The 21,973-nt window shown below is 45.7% G+C and overlaps 1 protein-coding gene across 1 annotated transcript; it reads left to right on the top strand.

Moving 5' to 3' along the window:
• Positions 1-165: 165 nt before the first annotated feature.
• On the top strand, positions 166-20,463 carry LOC142573175 (10 kDa heat shock protein, mitochondrial). Its single transcript, XM_075682745.1, has 4 exons — positions 166-314; positions 558-719; positions 5,711-5,800; positions 20,253-20,463. The coding sequence occupies exons 1-4, from the start codon at positions 312-314 to the stop codon at positions 20,301-20,303; spliced, it is 306 nt and encodes a 101-aa protein (XP_075538860.1). The 5' UTR covers positions 166-311; the 3' UTR covers positions 20,304-20,463.
• Positions 20,464-21,973: the final 1,510 nt, after the last annotated feature.

The raw sequence follows: 21,973 nt of genomic DNA, 5'->3' as shown, positions 1-21,973 counted from the left end.
TATTCTGGGGCCCCAAAGTTCTAGAAGTTACTACAGATAAATATATTTCCTTATTTTCGAGAATTCTTGCATACAAGCAATTTCTAAGGCAATTTATTTTTATAGTTGATATTTTTAATATTTATTAAAGGGTATTTTTTGATTTAGTGAAAATTTTTTAGGTTGTCTGCTGCTGAGCGCATGCGCCGTTGCGTCCTTGAAAACCATGTGCTCGCCCGTGTCGCCCTTTCGTCAGCACACGCCGGGCTGCCGCCGTTAGGTTTACGGTTTCCAGAAGCTTCGCTGGTCGAACTCGTGCGCAAACTTTCATAATGGTAAGTTGGACATCAAAGCGCCCGCACCATATTTTCGCTAGCGACAACGGTGACATTATCGTAACGCATCGTTCTGCGCCGGACAGCGTTTCTTTTTTGCCCGCCGCGTGCTGCTCGCTGGTAGCCGCTGCATCCAAGCCGGGTCGTTGCCGAAGCGCTGGCCGACCGCCGTGAAATGCAGGCGCGACCGTTCGGTAGTACGCTGTGTCAAGCGCTGACCGTTTTGTCTGACCGCACGCTCAGGCCGGTGTGGGCAAGCGCCTGATCCCGCTGCTTGACCGCATCCTGGTGGAACGGTTCGTGCCGGAGGCCAAGACCAAGGGCGGCATCATGATCCCGGAGAAGGCGCAGGCCAAAGTGCACAGCGCGACGGTCGTCGCTGTCGGACCCGGTGGCCGTACAGACGTGAGTAGAGCGCGAGTGCATGCCCGTGGCTCGTGCAACGAGCGGCGCGGGCCCGGCACGTGCCACGAGCTGCGCTTGGCTACTAGGCGAAAGACGCTCGTGGATTACAGGAGTCGTGTTTGAGGTGTTAATCCACATCAGAGTGACCCGGGCTGTTGCAGTAAACTTCGTTTCGGCCGCAGGGACCGCGGCATAGGACATGGCTCACGTGACGGAGAGCACAAAACGTGCCAGTCTAGGTCAATTGCCGTGGTCTGTACAGGCTTTTTGCGTGCCTTTCGATTGCCGTGGAAAAGATCGTGTAATGAGAGCGTTCGTTTTACAATCGTGGGAGATATACCAAGGAGCCCAAGCACAGGCAACAAAGCACAGACCCAACACGGTAGACCTAACAGATAGTGGAGACTAATGCTTGAAAAATTAGCGGCCCCTTGTATGAACTGCCTGTCGACTTCAAGGGTCCCAGAAAACAGGAAGAATGCCAATATTATACTACTCCACAAGAAGGGAGACATTAAAGAATTGAAAAGTAATAGGCTCATTAGCTTACTTGCAAAATTATATAGAATACTCACCAAGATAATCTCAAATAGAAGTAAGGGCAACACTGGACTTCAGTCAACCAAGGGAACAGGCAGGTTTCAGGAAGGGATACTCTACAATGGATCACATCCATGTTATCAACCGGGTAATCGAGAAATCTGCAGAGTACACTCGGCCTTTCTGTATGGCTTTAATAGATTATGAAAAGGCATTTGATTCAGTAGAGATGCCAGCAGTCATAGAGGCATTACGTAATCAAGGAGTACAGACTGCTTGCGTAAATATCTTTGAATATGTCTACAGCGAGTTTACAGCAACCTTAATTCTACCCAAGAAAAGTAGGAAGATATCTATAAAGAAAGGGGTCAGACAAGGAGACAATCTCTGCAATGCTATTCACTGCATGCTTGGAAGAAGTATTCAAGCTATTAAACTGGGTAGGCTTAGGAGTAAGGATCAACAGTGAATATCAGCAACCTGCGGTATGCAGGCGACATTGTCTTGTTCAGCAACACTGGAGGATGAATTGCAACAAATGATTGAGGACCTTATCAGACAGTGTAAGAGTGAGCTTGAAGATTCATATGCAGAATACAAAGATAATGATCAATAGCCGTGCAAGGAAACAAGAGTCCAGGATTGACAGTCAGCCTCTAGAGTCTGTGAAGCATTGCTTTTACCTAGGTCAATTAATCACAAGGAACGATGATCATGAGAAGGAAATTCATAGAATAAAAATGGGTTCCAGTGCATTTGGCAGACATTGTCAGATCCTGACTGGAAGCTTACCATTAGCGTTAAAAGGAAAGGTGTACAATCAGGGTATTATACCGGTGCTGACATATGGGGTAGAAAGTTGGAGGCGGACGAAGAAGCTCGAAAACAAGTTAAGGACTGCGCAAGGAGCGATGGAACGAAGAATGTAAAGCATAACGTTAAGAGACGCAAAGAGAGCGGTATGGATCAGAGAGCAAACAGGGATAGCCAATATTCAAATTGACATTAAGAGAAAGAAATCGAGCTGGGCAGGTCATGTAATGCTTAGGTTGGATAACAGGTGGATGATTTGGGTTACAGAATGAGTGCCAAGACAATGGGAATGCAGTCGAGCATGGCAGAAGACTAGGTGGGGTGACGCAATTAAGAAGACCCTCACCAGGCCTAATAGCAAATTTTGGTTATACACTGGAAGTTGTTACATGTCCTCTAGGGAGCGTGCTGCTGCAAAATTTTTTCAAATCGGCTCATTAATAGTCGAGATAGAAATATTCCAGTGCTGCGAACCCATGATTTCAGCAGGCGGGCTGCACTACCAAGCAAGACGCTCTCTCCACTCGCCCCATCTAGCCTAGGCAAGCAAAATTCCTTTCCTGCGTTCTTCCATACCGGACCTCGAGGATCGTGTGATGCATAAGTCAAAGGCCCTGCCTTTTTTTTTTTTTTTTTTTTTCTGGCGCTGCGCACTTTTGCTGACGTCGTCGCATGCGAGCTGCTGTCTCGTTTCGTGCAGAGCACGATTTTATATGCTGTGCTCAAGGACACATGACTAGCGCTATAATTCAGTGCTGCACGAATGCTGAGGCAGAACAAGCAGATCGCAGAGCATGATTACGCGCTGGAACACGGTAGAAAATGGTATAGTTTCGGTTACTGCGCATGTGACCGCACGACCGTGGGAACAAGCAGACGAAGCGGAAGTATCTCTCTCTTGGTTCGGTGCAAAGTAAAACAGAAAGCACGCAGACATTCCGTTTGTATGTTTTATTATTACTCTAAACTTCAATTTGTCAATTCAAGCATCTGATCACACAGATAACAGATGTCTTTAACAATTCTCAAAGTCGCATATTGCCACGAGCAACGTCACACTGCAGACACGAGTACATAGGCGCAGGTACAAGAGTAAGTCATCCTACGTCTTGAAGGGTGGCAGCCGCGAGGACAAAGAAAAACGGCGTTCGGTTTGAAATTTGAGATCATTATCGCGCTGTGTATGCTCTGCACTTGTCAGCTCAAAATGGCCACACCTGGTGAGGGGCCCTTTAAGAAATTTTCAGACGCCAGATTGGAATTGGTTGGCACAGGGCAGGGGTAATTGGAGATCACAGGGAGAGGCCTTCGTCCTGCAGTGGACATAAAATAGACTTATGGTGGTGGTGGTTAAGATGAGCTTGTAAACTGCAGAATCTGAACACACAGGGAGTCAGCAGTATAGTAGTTGGCTGCACTCCACTTCCAAATTTAATGATGCCTTGAAGTAGACAGTTTCATCATTAGCGTGTTTATCCAAAATCTTGGGACATAAGCAACTGACCTCATACATTAAATTGTACCACACAAGTTCCTAGGAATAATTTCCCTGTTTGTTAGGTTAGAGGGTCGGTGTAATGTAATCATTCCATTTTCTCAATTCCTTTCTTTCGATCCACTGTTGATGACACACGCCCAGGTGATAGCATAGAACAGCACATCGGTTTTCTGATGAAGCCTGTGAAGCCTGGTTCTCACCACTTGCAGTTATAGTAAACACACACAAACTTGTGCAGTCCTATGGGCACTTGCATTTAGAAATTGTGCAGAAGTATACCTGAAAAAGCAAGTGCATATACACATAAGCATTAGAAAAGCTTTTTCTTTTCCCCTTTTCTTTTTTTTTTTCGTCACTCTAGGATTTTGCAAAGGAAATTCCTATATGCATTGTGTGTGCACGCCTTCTGGTTCCATGAAACTCTTTCCCCAGCTAGTGGGAACACTGACCTGTCTATTTTATTGAGAGAAGTCGCCAAGACTGTTTCCCCTACGAGACAGATTGTTTGTTGGCTGGTGCACTGGCTTCATTGGTAACACTCCTCACTTGAGTTCAAACTCCTACTCATTCTTTTTTTCATGGGAATACTGTTTCATGGACTTATTCTAATCTGTTTTCTCAGTCATGTTTAATATCATTGATGTTTCGTCACTAAAGTACTTTGTTATTCTTTGTGCTCTGTCACCTACCTAACTTTTGTCACATTGAGATGTTTGATGCAGCTTTCTTGCCTAGGTGGCCACCAGCACATATATTTATGCTGGAAAATAAAATTGAATTAAAGAAACAAACCTGAATATGGGAAGTTGCATGCTTGATGTGCTCCAATTGTGCTTGCATTTAGCTATTGCAAATTCATGGCCCTTGTTTTATAAACACTTGTTTGTATGTAACACCTTGTAGATTGCAGTAAGAAAATACAAAAGAAGATAGGCGCTGCTCCTATCATTTGAGAATGGAGCCTTCAGATTTATACATATATTGCTAAGAACTGCATGAATAGCTGCAGCACTAAAAAAAAAAGATCGAGGAAGCTAATTAAAGTTATTAAGCTTTACATCTGTCACAGGGAACCCAAACTATTCCTCTTAAATTTTATCGGCCAGTTAGTATCTCACCTGTAAATTATAGAATGATACACATGAGTGGTCTGATATTGCTTCACTTTCTTATTTAAAGAAAATTGCTTCTGTTCCTTCCTATACTCATTTGCACTTTTAACTTGCATATCAGCATTTTTTATCATTGCATTATGCATTGGTGCACAATAGCATATGTTCACTCTTAAATTCATTTGTGTTTGAGTGTTGTTCCCAAAAGCATGGCTTCCTAGGGTCGCAGACACATGATCGAGACTGTCTAATTGTGGTCACATTCCCAGGGTGACAGTGAGTGCTTGGAGCTGGAGTGCATCAATTGCAGAGGTTGTACTGTGCAGGAAACCAGTGTAATTTAAAGAAAAATGTTCGTGATTTTGCAGTCCTGGCAGAACTTCGACATTTTATATGGCGTCCTTTATCACCACAATGCACTAGATGTGGTTTAACAGGAAAATAGTGTATACTTCAGTCCATTGTTTCGGTCTTTACATAGGACTAACAGTAACAGGTGTCGGCATGTGATGAAGTAACCAGATGAAAAAGTAATTGTAATGTGATGTTTTGCTGCGCACAAACTGCTGAGGATAAGCAGAGCAAAATTTGAGCGAGGCTGTTCTGCAATAGGAAATGTGAGAACATATTGTTGCACTAGTGCCTCACTGTTGTGGCAGCAGCGGAAAACCTAGAAAGGCTGGTGAAAACGTGTTTGGTTAGGTCATAGGGTTGCCGAGTTACACTGTTGTGGAGGGATCCATTGTTATGTACATTGTGAACTGCCAATTGCACAAGCACTTATCCTGTCTTGCCTTTTGAGTGGCAGAGTTTACTTTCAGTTTGTGGTACTATAAGCAGTGGTATTTTGGGTCCCTTGTAGGCATTCAGAGAAGTGCCTTAGGCTTGTTGGTAGCAAGGGTTGATTTTTGTGTACTTTGGAGCAAGGCTGTGAAAGTGTCAACTTGTACCTAGCACCCTGACATAATAAACAGCAATGAACTCTACACCATTGGTAACTGGGTCCTCCTTTATTGTGCATGTTGCAGTCTGGCCAGACCATCCCAATGGCTGTTAAGGAAGGCGACAAGGTCCTTTTGCCCGAGTATGGTGGCACTAAGGTGGAAATTGAAAACAAGGTAAGCAGCGTTCTGCCTGTTTCAGAGCGATACCTGTGATGGGCTCTTCACAGTCTCAAAATGATGTACAACAATATGAACGTGACTAACATGAGCCACATGTTGAAGAGAAAAAGTAAGAAGAAAAAAAATGCACACTCTGACAGGATACAATCCCAGTTCTGCTGCATTCCAGTCGAATACACTACCACAGAGCTAAGCTAGCAGCTTCAGCTGTGTTGCTCCAGAAGCATGGCTTCTAGTGTAAAACATTGAAGTTTATTAATATAGCAGAAGGAAAAACAAATCGTATATAAACATTCTGTGTCACTTTGGGAGCTTCCATAACAGGAACCGTCCAGAGGGCCTCATGTTGTACAGTGCATGCAGGAGAACGACATGCAATGGCTGTATGCATGCATTGCTTACGCTAATGGCTGCATGTGTTCTCCAACAGCTATGTGCTTCTGGCTTGTCCCAGAGATTACTCTCTCCCCACTTACACATTTACACACACAGAGCTCTGTGGCCGGCATGTTTATTGAGCACCTGTACAAGTGCTTTCATAGAACCAACCAAACAGCGTTCAGGCCCAAGGCATTTATGTCAGGGGGGTTCTGTGTAGCCCGAAAACTGCAGTTTCTCTGTTCTATGTCATAGAAGTTCATACAAGGCAAGTCAGTACTGTTTGTCAAAGCAATAGATATTATGTGTTGACCCAAAAAGGTTGTGCGGTTAGCAAACTCTGTTCTTGCACTGCCGACCCAACTTTGTAATCATAAGTGCACTGAAAGAGGCCAACCATGCAAGCTCTGCTTACGAAAGCAAATGAAATGACAAACTCGTAGAAGGCATTTATGGCTTGTTTAATTAATACAGTAGTGCCAGTTAGCTGAAGTACAAGGTGTACTAATGCCTTGTCAAATTGGTGTTCAGCTTTGAGTACCATGAATGTTTGTCGTGCATGTTTTCAGGCCTAAACCATCTCATGGTTTTGCATTGTAACGTCCTTGCCATCTTCCATTATAACTGCATGACGATAACAAAACAACTGGAGGAAAGTCATATGTCAGGCAGCATGGGTGTCAAGCATCTCTGCATGTGCAGTAGAACCTCGTTCATACGTTTTGGAAAATATTGCGAGAAAAAACACACTAACCGGGAAACATGCGATCCGAAGTACCTAAAAAAATTCGACAGTCTCAACTATTGTTGGCATCTAGGGAATGCGAAGCGTCACGCGGATCGTTGTGGCACGAGATGTCGACGCATATCGTGCTGGTAGTGCTCCGGCAGCGAGACGCATTTTGTTGTTTTCCTGTTACGTGGTGTTTTAAGTGGGCGACGGGAAACCGAAACGAGCTGCTGGGTGACGCCGGATCCCACCGAAGTGAAACGCGATACCCACATCGCACTGCCTGCTGAAAAAAGTGGAGGCGCGTTTGTGTTATTGCCTAATAAAAGCATGCCATGCACTACCAATGGCGCTACGCACCGTGCACTGTAAACAGATGTGTGAAGATGCTTATTGCAATAGGTTCAGCGGCAATAGCTGTGAATGCGGCATGCGACAACCCGGCTGGAGCCTTGCTGGTACCGGAATAAGGCATGCATGCTGTCGTTTTCACCCAAGACGGGCAAGCGAGTATTGTGGTGAAGCTGCTGTGGCGGGCAGCTATATACTGTTCTCGATCATGCGCCTCACCCATTGTACAATTGCAGTTCGGTGACGTACTGGACGTTGGTGCCGAAAAATTGTTTTCCGGAAGATAAGAACCGGTAAAAAATAAGTGCAACTATATTGGGTAATTTTTTGTTTTCTTGATTGCGAACATTGGCGCTGGGAAAACGTGCGTTCCGGGAATGTATCAACGAGGTCCTATTGTAGTATCATGGTAGCAGCACACACTTCGCATACAAGTGGCATTTTATGTGAGCAATGTGTAGAATTGAGATTTCCACTCATTACAGTGAACTCCCTTTAATTAGACCCTGGCAGCATGGCAAGATTTGGTCAAATTATCCAAAAATTCGAATTAAAATACATAAGCAAAATGAACGAATGCAAATCTTGTTTTATTGCTTGAAGTAGTCAACAGTGTTCTTGTTTCTTGCTCGGACTGATCGAGAAAGAGGCGAAGAGCAAACACTGGCGCAGCATTACATAACACAAAACAAGCGGCAATACTTGCTTCACTGGCTGAGCTTGGCAGCGTTGCCTGCTAAATGATAAAAATAAATTTAGATAAAACAGCTTCACATCTAGGGAAGCAGTATCGTCTGCTGAATTTCTTGTTTTCAAACCTTATACAGTGCAGTCCACTTATAATCTCAAGAACGAAAAATCTTATTGTTATAACAGATAATTGCATTACCTAGACTGTTGTAAAAAAAAAGCTGCCAAACATACCCTTGTAGCTCCGAAACCAAATTTGGCACTTACAATAAAATATTGACGTTTGAGAAAAGTGGGTGTGGAAAATGAAGCGTTTAGTTATATCTCTAAACAGCGTGTCAAGCATTAGGCACGCTGAAATTGCCAGATATCTGCACTTGCTTTCGCAGAAGTTTCAGGTTCCCAACCGCGGTGTGCATCGTGTCCACCGGCTGCGCGAACACTGGCGGCTATAATTTAGCGTGCATGCAATCAATGGGTGGCTCTATCGACGACAGTGTACTTTGCGTGAACATTGGGGTTTGTGTCAAAAAAGGCCACTGTCAATCTCGTCATCGCCTCCGTCGCACAATGCTGTCGTCTGTCGCGACAATGATTGCCCTGCCGTAGATTCTTTGTAGAACGAGGCAGTGCTATCTGCACTCACAAACTCCTCCATCAGTGCACCATATATTCTATCCCTAGTAGCAACGTGCTCAGAGTTCGGTAATACAGTAAAACCATGTTAAACCGTACCCGCTTAAACAGTAGTATCGTTTTAAAAGTACCATATTTACACGATTGTAAGTCTACTCGAATGTAAGTCGACCCCCCAATATCGCTTGCCCGAAAAAAAAAAAAAAAAAAAGCCCGAGGGCGCATTCGATAACGAAAATTTATTAGTAGCTGACATGGTCACTGGACTACTCTTCTTCACTAGTGCTGCCATCGTCATCGTTGCTGCGGTCCCACAGCGCGTCGTGGTCTAGCGAAATTTCAGATTTGGCAAACGACCGCACCAGGACATCTTGCAGAACAGCAGCCCACGCAAAATGCACCCAACCACACGCAGCCGTCAGGGAGGCTCTTTTGACAGGTCCGGTTGGCGTAATTTCGCAGTCTTCTGCCGCCAGCCACTCGTACTCATGGCGGAGCAGAACCTTAAAATTAAGCCGAAGGTCCGGGCTTGTTTCATGACTACGTCACACTTCACTGGCAGGGACCGATCACGCATTTCAGCGACGCTGCCGCAAGCTTAGCCTACAGCTCCGGAAAGCGTCCAGACTTCGGCACGTGGGAAATTTCTCACTTGCCGCCACAGGGTGAAAATTTCGCTTCGCTGCAGTCGCCACTCTCGCACCACCCGTTTAGAAACATCGAAATTGCGGCCCGCTGCGCACTGATTTGTTTCTTTGGCGTAAAGGATGGCAGCCTTCTTGAACGCTGCTGTGAACGAGTGCCGAAAGATTAGTGGGCCTGCAGCACTCATGACGACTGGGGAAGCATAGAAGTAGCACGTAGCCGGGAGTCAAGTGGAGCGCGTCAGAAAGTTGGTCAAACCAATGCCAATGCCTTTAAACAGAGAAAGAGAAACCCGCGAACGGTGTCTGCTCTTCCATGAACTACCGATACTCCCCGCAAGCGCTGCCGTTATAAGGGTGCCGCCGCAAATGGGAACAGCGGCGCCTCCATCAACTATCGACACCCCTATGAGTGTTGCATGCACTGTAAGACTGAAAAATGTTGAAAAACCCTTCCGAAAAGCGAAAAAACACGCGGGATAGCGAAAAGATACGGGTAGGACCATAGAGCAAACATAAAATTGTAACTATGTTGTAGCTCTCGTTGGTATCGCTTTTTTTTTGGCGGGGCCATGTTTTGGTTTCGATTGTAAGTCGACCTCCCAACTTCAGACTTTCAAATTTTAAAAAAGGGGTCGACTTACAATCGTGTAAATACGGTAGTAAAGTCACATCCCCGACTTAGTGGCCATTGAACATAATGTGTTTTCTATCCGCATAAACAGTACCATTATTGCGTACGTATTGGTTAACAAGTAGTGTTTCCACTTTTTGTCGCGCAAACACGGCGGTGCGTCGTCTCCCTCGGGCGGTTCAGCAGAACAAGCCTTAGAGATCGGAACAACAGCCTCCAAGCGCCCTGTGCCTTTGCGCATGAAGCCACATCATCATTTCGGCGGCGTGCCAGGGCACGTTGTGGCGTCGCACAAGCAAGGACTCGCCTCATGTCGAAGCTCGGATAAAAAAGGCGCCGGATGCTCAGCATAGAAAAAAAATTGTACATCGTTCGTGCTATTGAACGAACGAAAATCGCGGTAATGCTGGCTCGAGTAACAGGGAGGAATAGTAATGAAACCTCTTTGAGGCCGTGTCATAGTCTGGAGGAGTTGCCAGTGTACATTCAACGACAGACTTTTCGGATGCCTGATAATTCGGACGGCTTCGCAGCACCACCACGTCCCCCATAGTCAATGTATAGGAACGTCTGAAATTTTGGATGTGAGAACCCTTCGCCGTCCAATTTTCCAGTCTTTTTTTCCATGACTGCGGGTTCGAAACATCATTAATCAAAGCCTCCGCCGCCGCCATTTTGATTACCTTGCTGCCTCAAACCGGCGCTCTCGCACGCAGATCCACTGGCAGCTACGCAGCGGCAACGCTGGGCCTAGCTGCTTCGACATTCGCTATTAAGCTTCTTGCAGTTTTGTGCCATGTTTTTCATTGGAAGAATTCACCGCTGTCAGCAATGGCACCGACTCCGCCTTTGTGGTTCTCGCAATTGGCTTCGAAACTCTGAAAGCACAATGCGTTAGATAACGCCGGTTTCTGAACGTCAGCTTCGCTGCATTACAGCAGTGTTACGCGGTGAAGCATACGCGAAAGCATTGCGGTGAAGCGTGGAAGCTACAATTGTCACAGGTCACAATGTGCATTTTTTAATTATGCACGCGTACACCCGCCATCTCCTGTTACAGTACGAGCAACGATATGCCTAATAAGTGTACTGGCAGGCCTTCAGTGCTTTTTCGGATGTGCCTGTGGCGATTTGAGCCCTTAAATGGACACTAAAGGCAAATATTAAGTATTTTTTGTGACTGCCCGATTTTTTGGACATTTTCATCGCACCTAGGGAGCCCCAAAAATCAGACGTTGACTGTACAACTGAGCAGTAGGTTGCTTCAAATGGTCCGTGGTACGAACGTGCAGTGGAAGGAGGACGAGAACTGAAAGGACATGCGCATTGAGGAATGAACGGGAAGAAGGAAGTTCCTTCTTTGAAGGAACTTGAGCTATAAAAAAGTGTTTATTGCCGCCGAGATGCAGGGGTCCCTCATCCAGGCGAAAATAAACTATTTAAAGCAGTGAAACGCAACACTGAGGCATTGTGCGTGGGCTGAGAGTATGTCAGGGCAATTGAGGTTGACCTACCAGCTGCTGGGAGAGAATCTCACTTGTGGCTAAGTTTGGGCCTCATATGAGCTTGCTATCAGTTGATAGAAATCTTATTCGAAAATGTTTGCTTCTGTGTGCATCCCATTTTTATTCCTATATAGAGATTGTTCGACTCGATTACCAATGGGTTTTACCATATTTTTCCAAGATATTTTATTTGCTGTGCATTTTACTAACCCCACCCTTCTGTTCTCCTTTTGAATAATATAAACACTACTCGTTACCATTCAAACTGGATGAAGTAGTCCTTTTGTCGTTTTTTTTTTAAGAAGCTTACTAGAGCGCGGCAGCATCAGGCAACATAGTGTCAATCCGTCTTGACACAAAGCGAAGTTCTGTGTCACTCAAGTAATATTGCAAAGGCAGTCGGGGAAAAGCTGGAAAACTCGGGCAATTTGGAAATGCCAACTTGGTAGACACCCTGGTTTTGCGTCGGACAGGCTATTTACTGATTTAGCGGGAGCCCCAAACTCTGTCCCAAAAGCTTTGCGTTAACAAACATGGTGGCACCCATCGACGCGATGGCTCTAACCTACAGGGTGTCTACCAACCAGGAAAACTGGGAATTGTCAGGGAATTTCAGTAGTCTGGAAATACTCAGGGAATTTGTGCTCCTATCAGGGAAAATTAGCTGTAATTTTATTGAAAGGGAACGAAAGTCGTGTTAATGCTGGCTCCAGTAACAGAGGGATCTCAATGAATCGTGTCATCGGCACGAGGTATTTCCAGAGCAGTTAACGACCGATTTTCCAGTCGCCCGATTTTACAGATGCCCGATTTTTTGGATATGCCCAATAATTCGCACCGATTCGCGGCACCACCACGTACTCCATATAGTCAATGCATATTGCCCTGACTGCAGTTCTGAAATGGCATTAATCAAAGCCACCGCCGCCGCCTCGAACCGGCACTCTTGCACGCAGATCCACTGGCAGCCGTAGCCACCACTGCGGCAGGGTTAGGCCTAGCTGCTTCTACGTTCGCTATTAAACTTCTTGCCATGTGCTGCCGTGTTTTTCATTGAAAGAATTCGCCGCTGTCAGCAATGGCACCGACTTCGCCTTTGTAATCCTCGCGATTGGCTTCGAAGCTCGCAGAGCACAGCGCGTTGCGTAATGCCAGTCTCCGAAAGTTAGCTTCGCCTCAGTACAGCTGTGTTACGCGGCGAAGCATAACAAGCGTGGGAAGGGGCAATTGTCGCAGGACACAGTACGTATTCCTTAATTATACACGCGTGCACCCCCGTCTCCTGTCACGGTACGAACACCGATATGCCTAATAAGTGTACTGGCAGGCCTTAAGAGCTTTTTCGGACGTGCCTGTGGCAATTTTAGCAGTTAAGGGCAGTTAAAGACATTCATTTCTTTCGGACTGCCCGGTTTTTAGGATGTTTTTGCGGTCCCTAGGGAGTCCGGAAAATTGGGCGTTGACTGTACAACTGAAAAAGGATGCTTCAAATTACCCATGGGGTGAACGCGTGGCATAAGGAGGATGAGAGCAGAGAGGACCGATGCACTGAGGAAGTAACGGGAAAGGAAGCGTGCCGCCGCCTCTTTGAAGGTGCTTGAGCTCGAAAAAGAAATTGTTGGCTGACGCCGAGATGCAGGTGTCCCTCATCCAAACCAAAATAAACTCTTTTAAAGCAGTGAAAGCCAACACTGAGGTGTTGTGTATGGGCTGAGAGTATGTCAGGACAGTTGACGTTGACTTCCCAGCTGCTGAGAGAGAATCTTAGGTAGTTGTGACAATTTTCAGGCCTCATACCGATCAGTTTGCTATCAGTTGATAGAAATAGCTCATATTCGAAAATATTTACTTCTGTAAGCATCTCCTTTTCATTCGTATTTGAATATGTTCGACTCAATTCGGAATGGGTTTACCATTTTTTTCGCTGTGCATTTTACTAATGGCTTCTTTCTGTTTTCTTTTTAAATAACATAGGTATTACTCCTTACTTTCAAACTGGATTAAGTCATTTTTTTGTTTCAACATGCCTACTAGAGTGACAGCATCAGGCAGCATAGTGTCAGCCTGTCTTGACATAAAACAGTTCTGGCTCATTCAGGAAATTTCGCAAAGGTGCTCAGGGAAAACCTGGAAAAGTCAGGGAATTTGGAAATGTCAACTTGGTAGACACCCTGTACCTAGCACCAAACAGCTCGATTCCTGATAATGTGCGGAGTTCCCAAGCTAGGAGGAGTGACAGCGGTTATCGCTTTCTCTGAACTGGTGCGCATTATGAAGATTGATTCATTAGATGCTGCTGATTCCGAATTCGATTGTCGATTTCATGGCTCGTCGGCCTAATGCGGCTTAACTTGGCTGGTGAAGACAACATTGCTAGACTAGGTTCAGTTGTTTAACTCTCTGTAGGCGCCATATATTGGGGCCGCCCCCCGTGCCTTGGTTTGCCGCAAGAGGGGTGGAGCGTCGCAGGTAGCTCTACACTGGTGCAGCTCTGCGTTGGCAGAGGTGCTCGGGTCCCTCTGACTTTGCAGCTTACGAACCAAGCAAGTGTTTTCAGTAATAGGTTTTTTAATGTTTTTGTAGTCTCGCATTAAGCAGATTGATAAAAAAAACTTTATGTAGATGTGAAAATGCTGCTGCGCTCTCCCGAAGTGCGCTGTGGAGTCCTTAGTCCAGGGCCGCAGCAGCCCCGGCCATCCACTGCACTCTATTCTAATCACCTGTTGCTGATGAGTAGCTGTAAGTAGCTGGTTGCTAGCTGTAATCAGGTGTTGCTCATTAGTACTAATTATTGACATGAGCACATTGTATGACTCATGAGACAGCGTTTCATAAGAAGCCAACAAAGACACCAAGGACAACACGGGAAATTACTTGTACTTGCTAATTTAAATAAAGAAATTATAAACTATTGGAAATGAAGGTGGACTATAAAACAACTTGCCACGATTGGGGAACGATCCCACGTCTTCACATTACATGTGCGATGCTCTGACATGACTCGTCATGTGGTCGTGTAGCGCGGCCACAGAATGGTCCAAAAAGTCAACTGCCCAAGGCAGTTGATGCAGAGTGAATTAGGCGAAAATAACTAAGGCACAGTTAATGACGACTGGTGGAAGTTGTACCCGTGACCGTTGGTGTTAATTAGGGCCGTGTGAATTAAGGCCCAATGTCAAAGATCTATTTAAGGCACTTGAACCCATGACCTTTCAGGGTGTCTACCAACCGGGAATTCTCAGGGATTTTGAGTAGTCTGGAAAAAGTCAGGGAAAACTTAGGGAATTTGGGCCTCTATCAGGGAAAATTAGCGCCAATTTTATTGAAAGGATCGAAAGTCGCGGTAATGCTGGCTCGAGCAACAGACAGGAAGCATAATGAATTGTCTTTGACGCACTGTCGTCGGCTGGAGGAGTTGCCAGTGTGCAGTCAACGACCGACTTTCTGGATTCCCGATAATTCGGGCGGCTTCGCGGCACCGCCACATAACTTATAGAGTCAACGTATTAGAATGTGTGAAATTTCGGACGCAAGAACTCTTCGCCGTCTGATTTTCCGGATGTTTTGCCGTGACCGCGGATCCGAAACGGCAATAATCAAAGGTACCACCGCTGCCGTTTTGATTACTTCGCCACCTCGAACCGGCACTCTTGCACATAGATCCGCTGGCAGCCGTTGCCACCACTGCGGCGACGCTAGGTCTAGCTGCTTCGACGTTCGCTATGAAGCTTCTTGCCGTTGGATGCAGAGTTTCTTATTGAAAGAATTAGCTGCTGTCAGCAGTGTCACGGACTCTGAATTTGTGGTCCTCGTGATTGGCTTAGGAACTTAGAAAACATGGTGCGTTGCATAATGCCGGTTCTCGAAAATCAGCTTCGCCTCTGTACAGAAATGTTACATGGTGAAGCATACGCAGAAGTATTACAGTGAAGCATAACAAGCATGGGAAGGGGCTATTGGCACGGAACACAGTATGCATTCCTTAATTATACACGCGCGCACCCTGTATTTCCTGTCACAGTACGAGCGCCGATATGCCTAATATGTGTACCGACAGGCCTTCAGAGCGTTTTCGAACATGCCTGTCGCAGTTTGAGCCCCTAAGGGCAGTAAATGACGCGCATTTTTTTTTCCAACTGGCCGATTTTTCGAACGTTTTCCCGACCCCTAGGGAGTTCTAAAAATCGGTCGTGTACTGTGCAACTGGCCAAGATGCTTCAAATGGTCCTTGGGGTGAACGAGTGGCAGAATGAGGACAAGAACAGAAATGATGTATGCATTGAGGAATAAACGGGAAAGGAAGCTTGCTGCCGCCGTTTTGAAGAAGTTTGAGCTCAAAAAAACAAAATTTTGGCTGATGGCGAGATGCAGGTGTCCCTCATCCAAACCAAAATAAACTCTTTAAAGCAGTGAAACACAACACTCAGGCGTCATGCGCGGGCTGAGAGCATGTCAGGACAGTTGAGGTTGACTTACGAGCGGTTGAGAGAGAATCTCAATTCTGACAGAGTTCGGGCCTCATACCACTGCATGAGCTTGCTATCAGTTGATAGAAATAGCTCATATTCGAATATATTTGCTTCTATATGCATCTCCTTTTTATTCGTATTTGTGAATGTCCGACTTCATTTGCAATTTTTTTCGAAGACACTTTATTTGCTGTGCATTTTACTAACCCCTGCCTTCTATTCTCTTTTTGAATAACATAAACACTACTCCTTAGTATTTAAATTGGATGAAGTCACTTTTTATTATTTTTTCATGTGCTTACTAGAGAGTGACAGCATCAGGCGATATGGTTTCAGCCCGTCTTGACATAAAACATAGTTCTGCATCACTCAGGGAAGTGTGCAACGGCACTCAGGGAAAACCTGGAAAACTCGGGGAATTTGGAAATGTCAACTTGGTAGACACCCTGCCTTTAGTGAGAGTGCAATACACGGCCTTTGTTGGTCATTAAGGCGAAGTTAATTAAGGTAGATATAATTGAGATACAGGTTTAATTATGATAGAGTTCATTACGACACTCAAACCCACGACCATTGGTAGGAGTCGAACCCACTTACTTTTGTGATACTTAAGCCAAAGTTAATACGGTTACTTATCGCACTCAAACCTACGATTGTTGATGAGAGTCGAACCCTTAACCTTTGGTAGTGGCAATGTTTTGCATTCATCTACCTGGGTAACTACGTCTTTATTTCTTTATTAGAACATAAGATATACAAATGAAATATTTCGACAACGCAGTGCCCCTCGAATTTTAATTATTGAGTCATGCAATTAAACAATTAGTTGCTATAATCTGCTGTTGCAGCTGTCCGCAGTTCAGTCGGGTAATTATTTAGTACTAATAGGTGCTGCTTGTCAGCAGTTGTAGAGGTCAGCAAGCCGATTGGTGCACATTTAAAGTTGTAGGAATAAATCCAAGGCACCTTCTCTCAAATAGCTAGCACTCTTTCATCACCTTCACAAACGCAATGTTAAAACCAATGTGAGCTTTGCTCGCTTGCGAGCAGACTTGCACATTCAAGACAGGTTCTCGCTGCAGGAACGGAGAATAACTATGCATTCGCGTCACTAAATGAAATTGGATGATACGGGCCGTAAACTCGTCGAAATGCACACGGCATTGAAAACGAACAAGAGTGTTGCAAAAAGCACAGAGGCTGCAGCAAAACACGCATTTATACAAACAGCCAAAACGCATGAACAGCCGCAGACAGTGCTTCGCCGCACCATCTGCACCGTGCTGACTGAGCAAAGTGTGACAGCAGCGCCACGAGATGCAAGGATCAGTGGTTGGTCCGCGCAGTCACAGGAGTTTGAAAACTGAACCTAGTCTAGTAACGTTGGGTGAAGGCACGTAAAGTTGGTTACTCAAAATTAAACGGAACTAATTGCTTGATGCTAATAGAATAACCTCGAAATTGTAATTAAACGGGGAAGCACAATTTTCAAAATTACTTTTAACTTAAAATGGTATATTTTGTTTATAATAGTGTACTGAAGGAACTGGGCAGTGGGCATGGAACTGGTGAAAAGAAGACACCGAGAAGGTGCTTGCTTGCCCGTTTCGCTATAGCACATACTTGTTTCAGCCTACCTCTACAAACCTAGAACTGGTGCTGCTAGGTGAACACCCCCGTTGTAAGAGTTTTTTTTTTTTTTGATGCCGTAGTGGCGGTGCACGCGCAAGACGCTATCCGCAAACGCAAAGCCCTATTCTAAAACTCTTCACTGCTGTGCGCCCCAACGCTAACACCCGCAAAGCTCTTTGGGGCCCCTATTCTAAAGCTAATGTCAGTGGCTGCCACAGTGTTGGTTTCACACATGGGGGTTTTGCCCTGGCGTGCAAAGCCCGCCACTTCCATTGATTGGCATGGTCACTGGTTCTAGCCTTCATGATCGTCGCGCTCGCGGTTTTCAGAATCGTCGATGTCAACGACTGCGCGAGGTCGTGCTTCGAGTCTTGCAATTTGCAGCTTCGTTTTATAAAGCGACAGAGTTTTGCGCCTTGCCACACACCCACCGCTGCTTCCGCGGCGCCTTTCCACACTCGCCGAGGAAGAGAGCGAGATTGTGGAAAGGGAGCGCAGGCGCGGTTCACTTCTTTCCTTATCCTTGCCGGCGAAGCGGACTCGAAGCAGCTGGAGCCATGTTGTGGCACGATGCACCAACTTGCGATGCTCTCTGCGACTTTCGTAATCGGCGCGCTGGTGGGATGCACAGCACGGTAATGGCGGCAGGTACAAACTCGCGTATGCAAACGTTTCACATTGTCTCGGTTCAGGGGAACTTAGCAACGCAAATTGCACGACAATTTTGCATGGAAAACGCCACCCAGAACGTAGAATTTCGATCATTATATCCGATATGCAATAAATAACATCGTTTTTTGTTCTTTTTTTCTCATAGCCCTATGCATCAATTGATCCTATGAAGTCGACTCATCGTTGTAACCGATACAGTCGCCGGCCGTTTATTCGGACCTCACGGGGACTGCGGAAATGTCCGAATAAACAGGTGTCTGAAAAAGCAGATTAAGAAGGGGGAAAAAAAAAGAAATCCTTTATTTCCACGCACTTATTCGGGCTCAGCAGTAGGCTTGAAGAAATTGTGAATGTGCCGTTGCACGCTGTTCCGTTTACGAGCAATTAGATAAGTCTTAATCTCGGAGAGGGTCATGCGGTCACTATACGCGGCTGAATGCACAGTCGTTGCTTGTACACGCTCTGCATGCACACGATGCGTCATCTTCCGACTCGGAGTCTTCGTCCGGTGATGCAGCAGAAACCTGACGAATGATCTCGCCATCGTCGAGTTCTGCACATGTCAGTACAGCATCTGTGAAACTGTCAAATGAGACGGTGTCCGGAATCGCAATGCAACCACTGCGCAGGTCTCGGCAGACATTTTCGGCGTCACTCGGGAGCTCATAGAAAGGCAATAAATCCTAGGCCTCGCGGCACCCACTTGCCGGAACCTCGACACAGCAGACAAAGCAAACACCACCATGCCGACGCCAGCTCATAGAAAGGCAATAAATCCTAGGCCTCGCGGCACCCACTTGCCAGGACCTCGACACAGCAGACAAAGCAAACACCACCATGCCGACGCCAGTCACACAAACGAAAAACGTGGCCTACTCGAAGCGTCGTGCGCGAAGAAACAAATCAGCTGCTGGGTTGTCTTGACATGGCTTACTACGCTGAAACCAGAACTGCTGTAGCGCCACTCTATCGAACCAGGCAGAAACGGTGATGATGAGTGGAGATTTGCAGTAGCGCCACTTCGTGGGGCAGCAAGGAGGCTTCATTCAAAACAAAAATGGCGTTCAGCAAGTCGAACCATGCACCGGTCAGAGTCGGTGCATGGTGCTCTCCATCGAGTTGGTCAAGGAGTGTCCGAAAAATCAGACAAGAGGTTGCAAGGTGTCCGAACTTTCGGCAGTTGTTATACATTATAGTCTATGGGGAGAATGGCGGTGCCGCGTAGCAGACCGAATAATCGAGCATGTCAGTATTTTTGGAATCCGGAAAATCAGTCGGCGACTGTATATCGTTACATGGTGGTATCATTATAAGTGGACTGCACTGTAGTACCCACTGCATGATTGAGGAGGCGCTTGTGGGAGGTCGGTGGGAATTGAATTAAGTTGCATGCGTCCGAAATAAATGAGATTTCTTTCTGTATCAAAATATAGTTTTTATCCCAGTACTCTTGAGTGCATTTGAATTAAGACGTTGGATTAACTGAGGTCAAATTACAGCTGTACAATAGGTTGGTTTGGTTTGCTTTCTGACATTCACATGTAGGCGACACACACTGATTATCTGGGATAACTTTTCTTATATTTAATTTCTGAGCATACCTTTTGCTGGGGTCATTATGTGACTACTTTCCACAGTTGTTACCTCATTTAGGAATGTTCACTCAGTTGCATGGCTGGTACTTGAAACAGCTGTATATGCCTAGTTACTATGCCATTACCTCAAGTCCATTTATTTTACACTGATCAAAAGAATGTCACATATTCTTTACCGGAATTACTCCAGAAGTTTTCAAAGGAGACATTCATGTCACCAAACTGGGAAAGAGCTTGCACACCAATACTTAAAAAGAATGATAGAAGAAATAAGCCACACAAGGAACATGTTTCCCTAGGGAAAAGAAATGCAGAAATATTGTTCTTGAAACAAAGTGTGACAAATTTTCCAGAAATTAAAAAAAAAACATTGTATCTTGATTACAGGCAATGAAAAGAGCTTTCTGACAAGCTGTAGAGTCCATAAATTGTATGCCATTGAGGATTGCTGGCTCGTGTTCTTGACTGGGGTGACCAGAGCTCTGACAAGCTCCGTTTTCTTTCTTCTAGGAGTTCTACATCTTTCGGGACAGCGATGTCTTGGGCAAGTGGACTGACTGAACATGTTCGCCAGCTCTCTTCATCCGCCCCTGTCCATAGTGTTTTCACATAGTATGTTGCTGTTCATGTGGCAGTGAGCACACCCAGTGTGCAGCTCGGACCAGACTGCCTTTTTTTTTTTCTTTTTATACATAATAAATCGCCACCACCATGTACAGTAGTAGTAAAGAGTTGAGCATCTTTTTTGGTTAACATTGAGTCACAATACAGATGTACTGGCCGATCCCTCTACATTACTTGGGGTTTGAAGTGTTTTAATGCAAAAGCATTATATGCCCCGTTACTTGAATATCCATCGGCCTGACCGAGAGATAGTACCAAAAATGACCGATGCCACAAAGAGTAAAAACACATCGCAAAATGCTTGGATTGACGTCGCATTTGTCAGGGAGGTTTCTGTGAACAAAGTAAATGAATGCCTTTGAAAAGAAAATTTTTTAAACTTCTGTCTGGGTGGTAACCGAATCCGGACTGCGAGACGAGCGTTCCTTCCTGACACTACTGTGGCTCCACAGTTCTGCTGGTCGACTGAAGGTGTGCCTAGTGCGAGAGTCATTTCACACATCACACAAGAAGCTTGGCGCCTTCTGATTTGGCCCTACTGAGGCGCAGTTAGAAAGCAGGCGAGAGCGAGCGCAGAAAGAAACATTTCACCAAAGGGACTAATGCTTCCACATTCCTACACGTAAGCAGTTGTCTCTGCCAAATTTAACTGACAGTGCGAATGTACGAAAGGGGCACTTATTGCTATTTTTATAAGAGAATGTGAGCTAGCAAAAACGGTCTATCCTCGATATAACAAAGTAGATATGATATTCGACTGGCCATGTTTTATTTCAAAGGAGTATTCTACTGGTGTATTGAAATCTAAAATGTGGTATCGAACTGGTATCGGTTAAGTAGTGCAAATTCTTGTGCAAATGTTAGCAGGTGCCTCAATATATACGTTGTTGTAAAAAAAATTCATTTTCTTGCCCAAAAGGTGAAACATTAGTTATGGCAGCAATTCATTAGACAGCTGTACGAAGTAAGGTTTGTAGTTTTATATGCTGTGTAAATTGCAGGAAGTATTCGCTAACCAAGTGAATTAAGCACGGTGCGTCGCATCCACAGGCAAACAGATATCGGCCAATGCCCACGCAATGCTGGAACGCTAGCGTGATTCAGTGGCTGCCGCGGCGAGCGCATGCTTCCTGCTGCCTCTGGCTGCAACACCTCTTCGAAACTTGCGTTTATGCGACCTCAAACACAGCGCACACGAAGGCACAAGCCTTTTTATACACTGCAGATTACCTCGAAGATAAGGCACGCGCGGCCACGCTAGCGCACTCACCTGCCCCCCCGCCCTCCTTCCACAGAGTTAAGACAGTTTTAGTTTAGGCGACAGTACCGCAGGGATGAATCTCCGCTTGGCTGTTTTTACGCAGAGGCTCTTTCGACGCTAGCGATACGGTCCCCTTCAGTTGCGGCCCTAGCTGGAGGCAAAACTTTGGCAAAGTGACGGTGCACGCGATTGCTTATGCTGTCATGGCAACAGGAACAGCAGCTGTGCGGCGCCTGCTCACCCTGGCGCTTTGTTTTTCCTTTTTGTTTTCATTGCGACGACACGCTCCCTCTCCACCGTTCCCCATGCCCCGCGCACCTTCACTTTTGCCTTCTTTTTGCCTGTC

The sequence above is a fragment of the Dermacentor variabilis genome, chromosome 2 (genome assembly GCF_050947875.1).
Source record: "Dermacentor variabilis isolate Ectoservices chromosome 2, ASM5094787v1, whole genome shotgun sequence".
In the NCBI taxonomy this organism is placed as follows: domain Eukaryota; kingdom Metazoa; phylum Arthropoda; class Arachnida; order Ixodida; family Ixodidae; genus Dermacentor; species Dermacentor variabilis.
This window is presented reverse-complemented; position numbering and strand designations above follow the sequence as displayed.

Coding starts and splice junctions, on each gene's coding strand:
- LOC142573175 (XM_075682745.1), top strand. Junction 720..5,710: donor GACCCGGTGGCCGTACAGAC/GTGAGTAGAGCG, acceptor TGCATGTTGCAG/TCTGGCCAGACCATCCCAAT. Junction 5,801..20,252: donor AGGTGGAAATTGAAAACAAG/GTAAGCAGCGTT, acceptor TCTTTCTTCTAG/GAGTTCTACATCTTTCGGGA.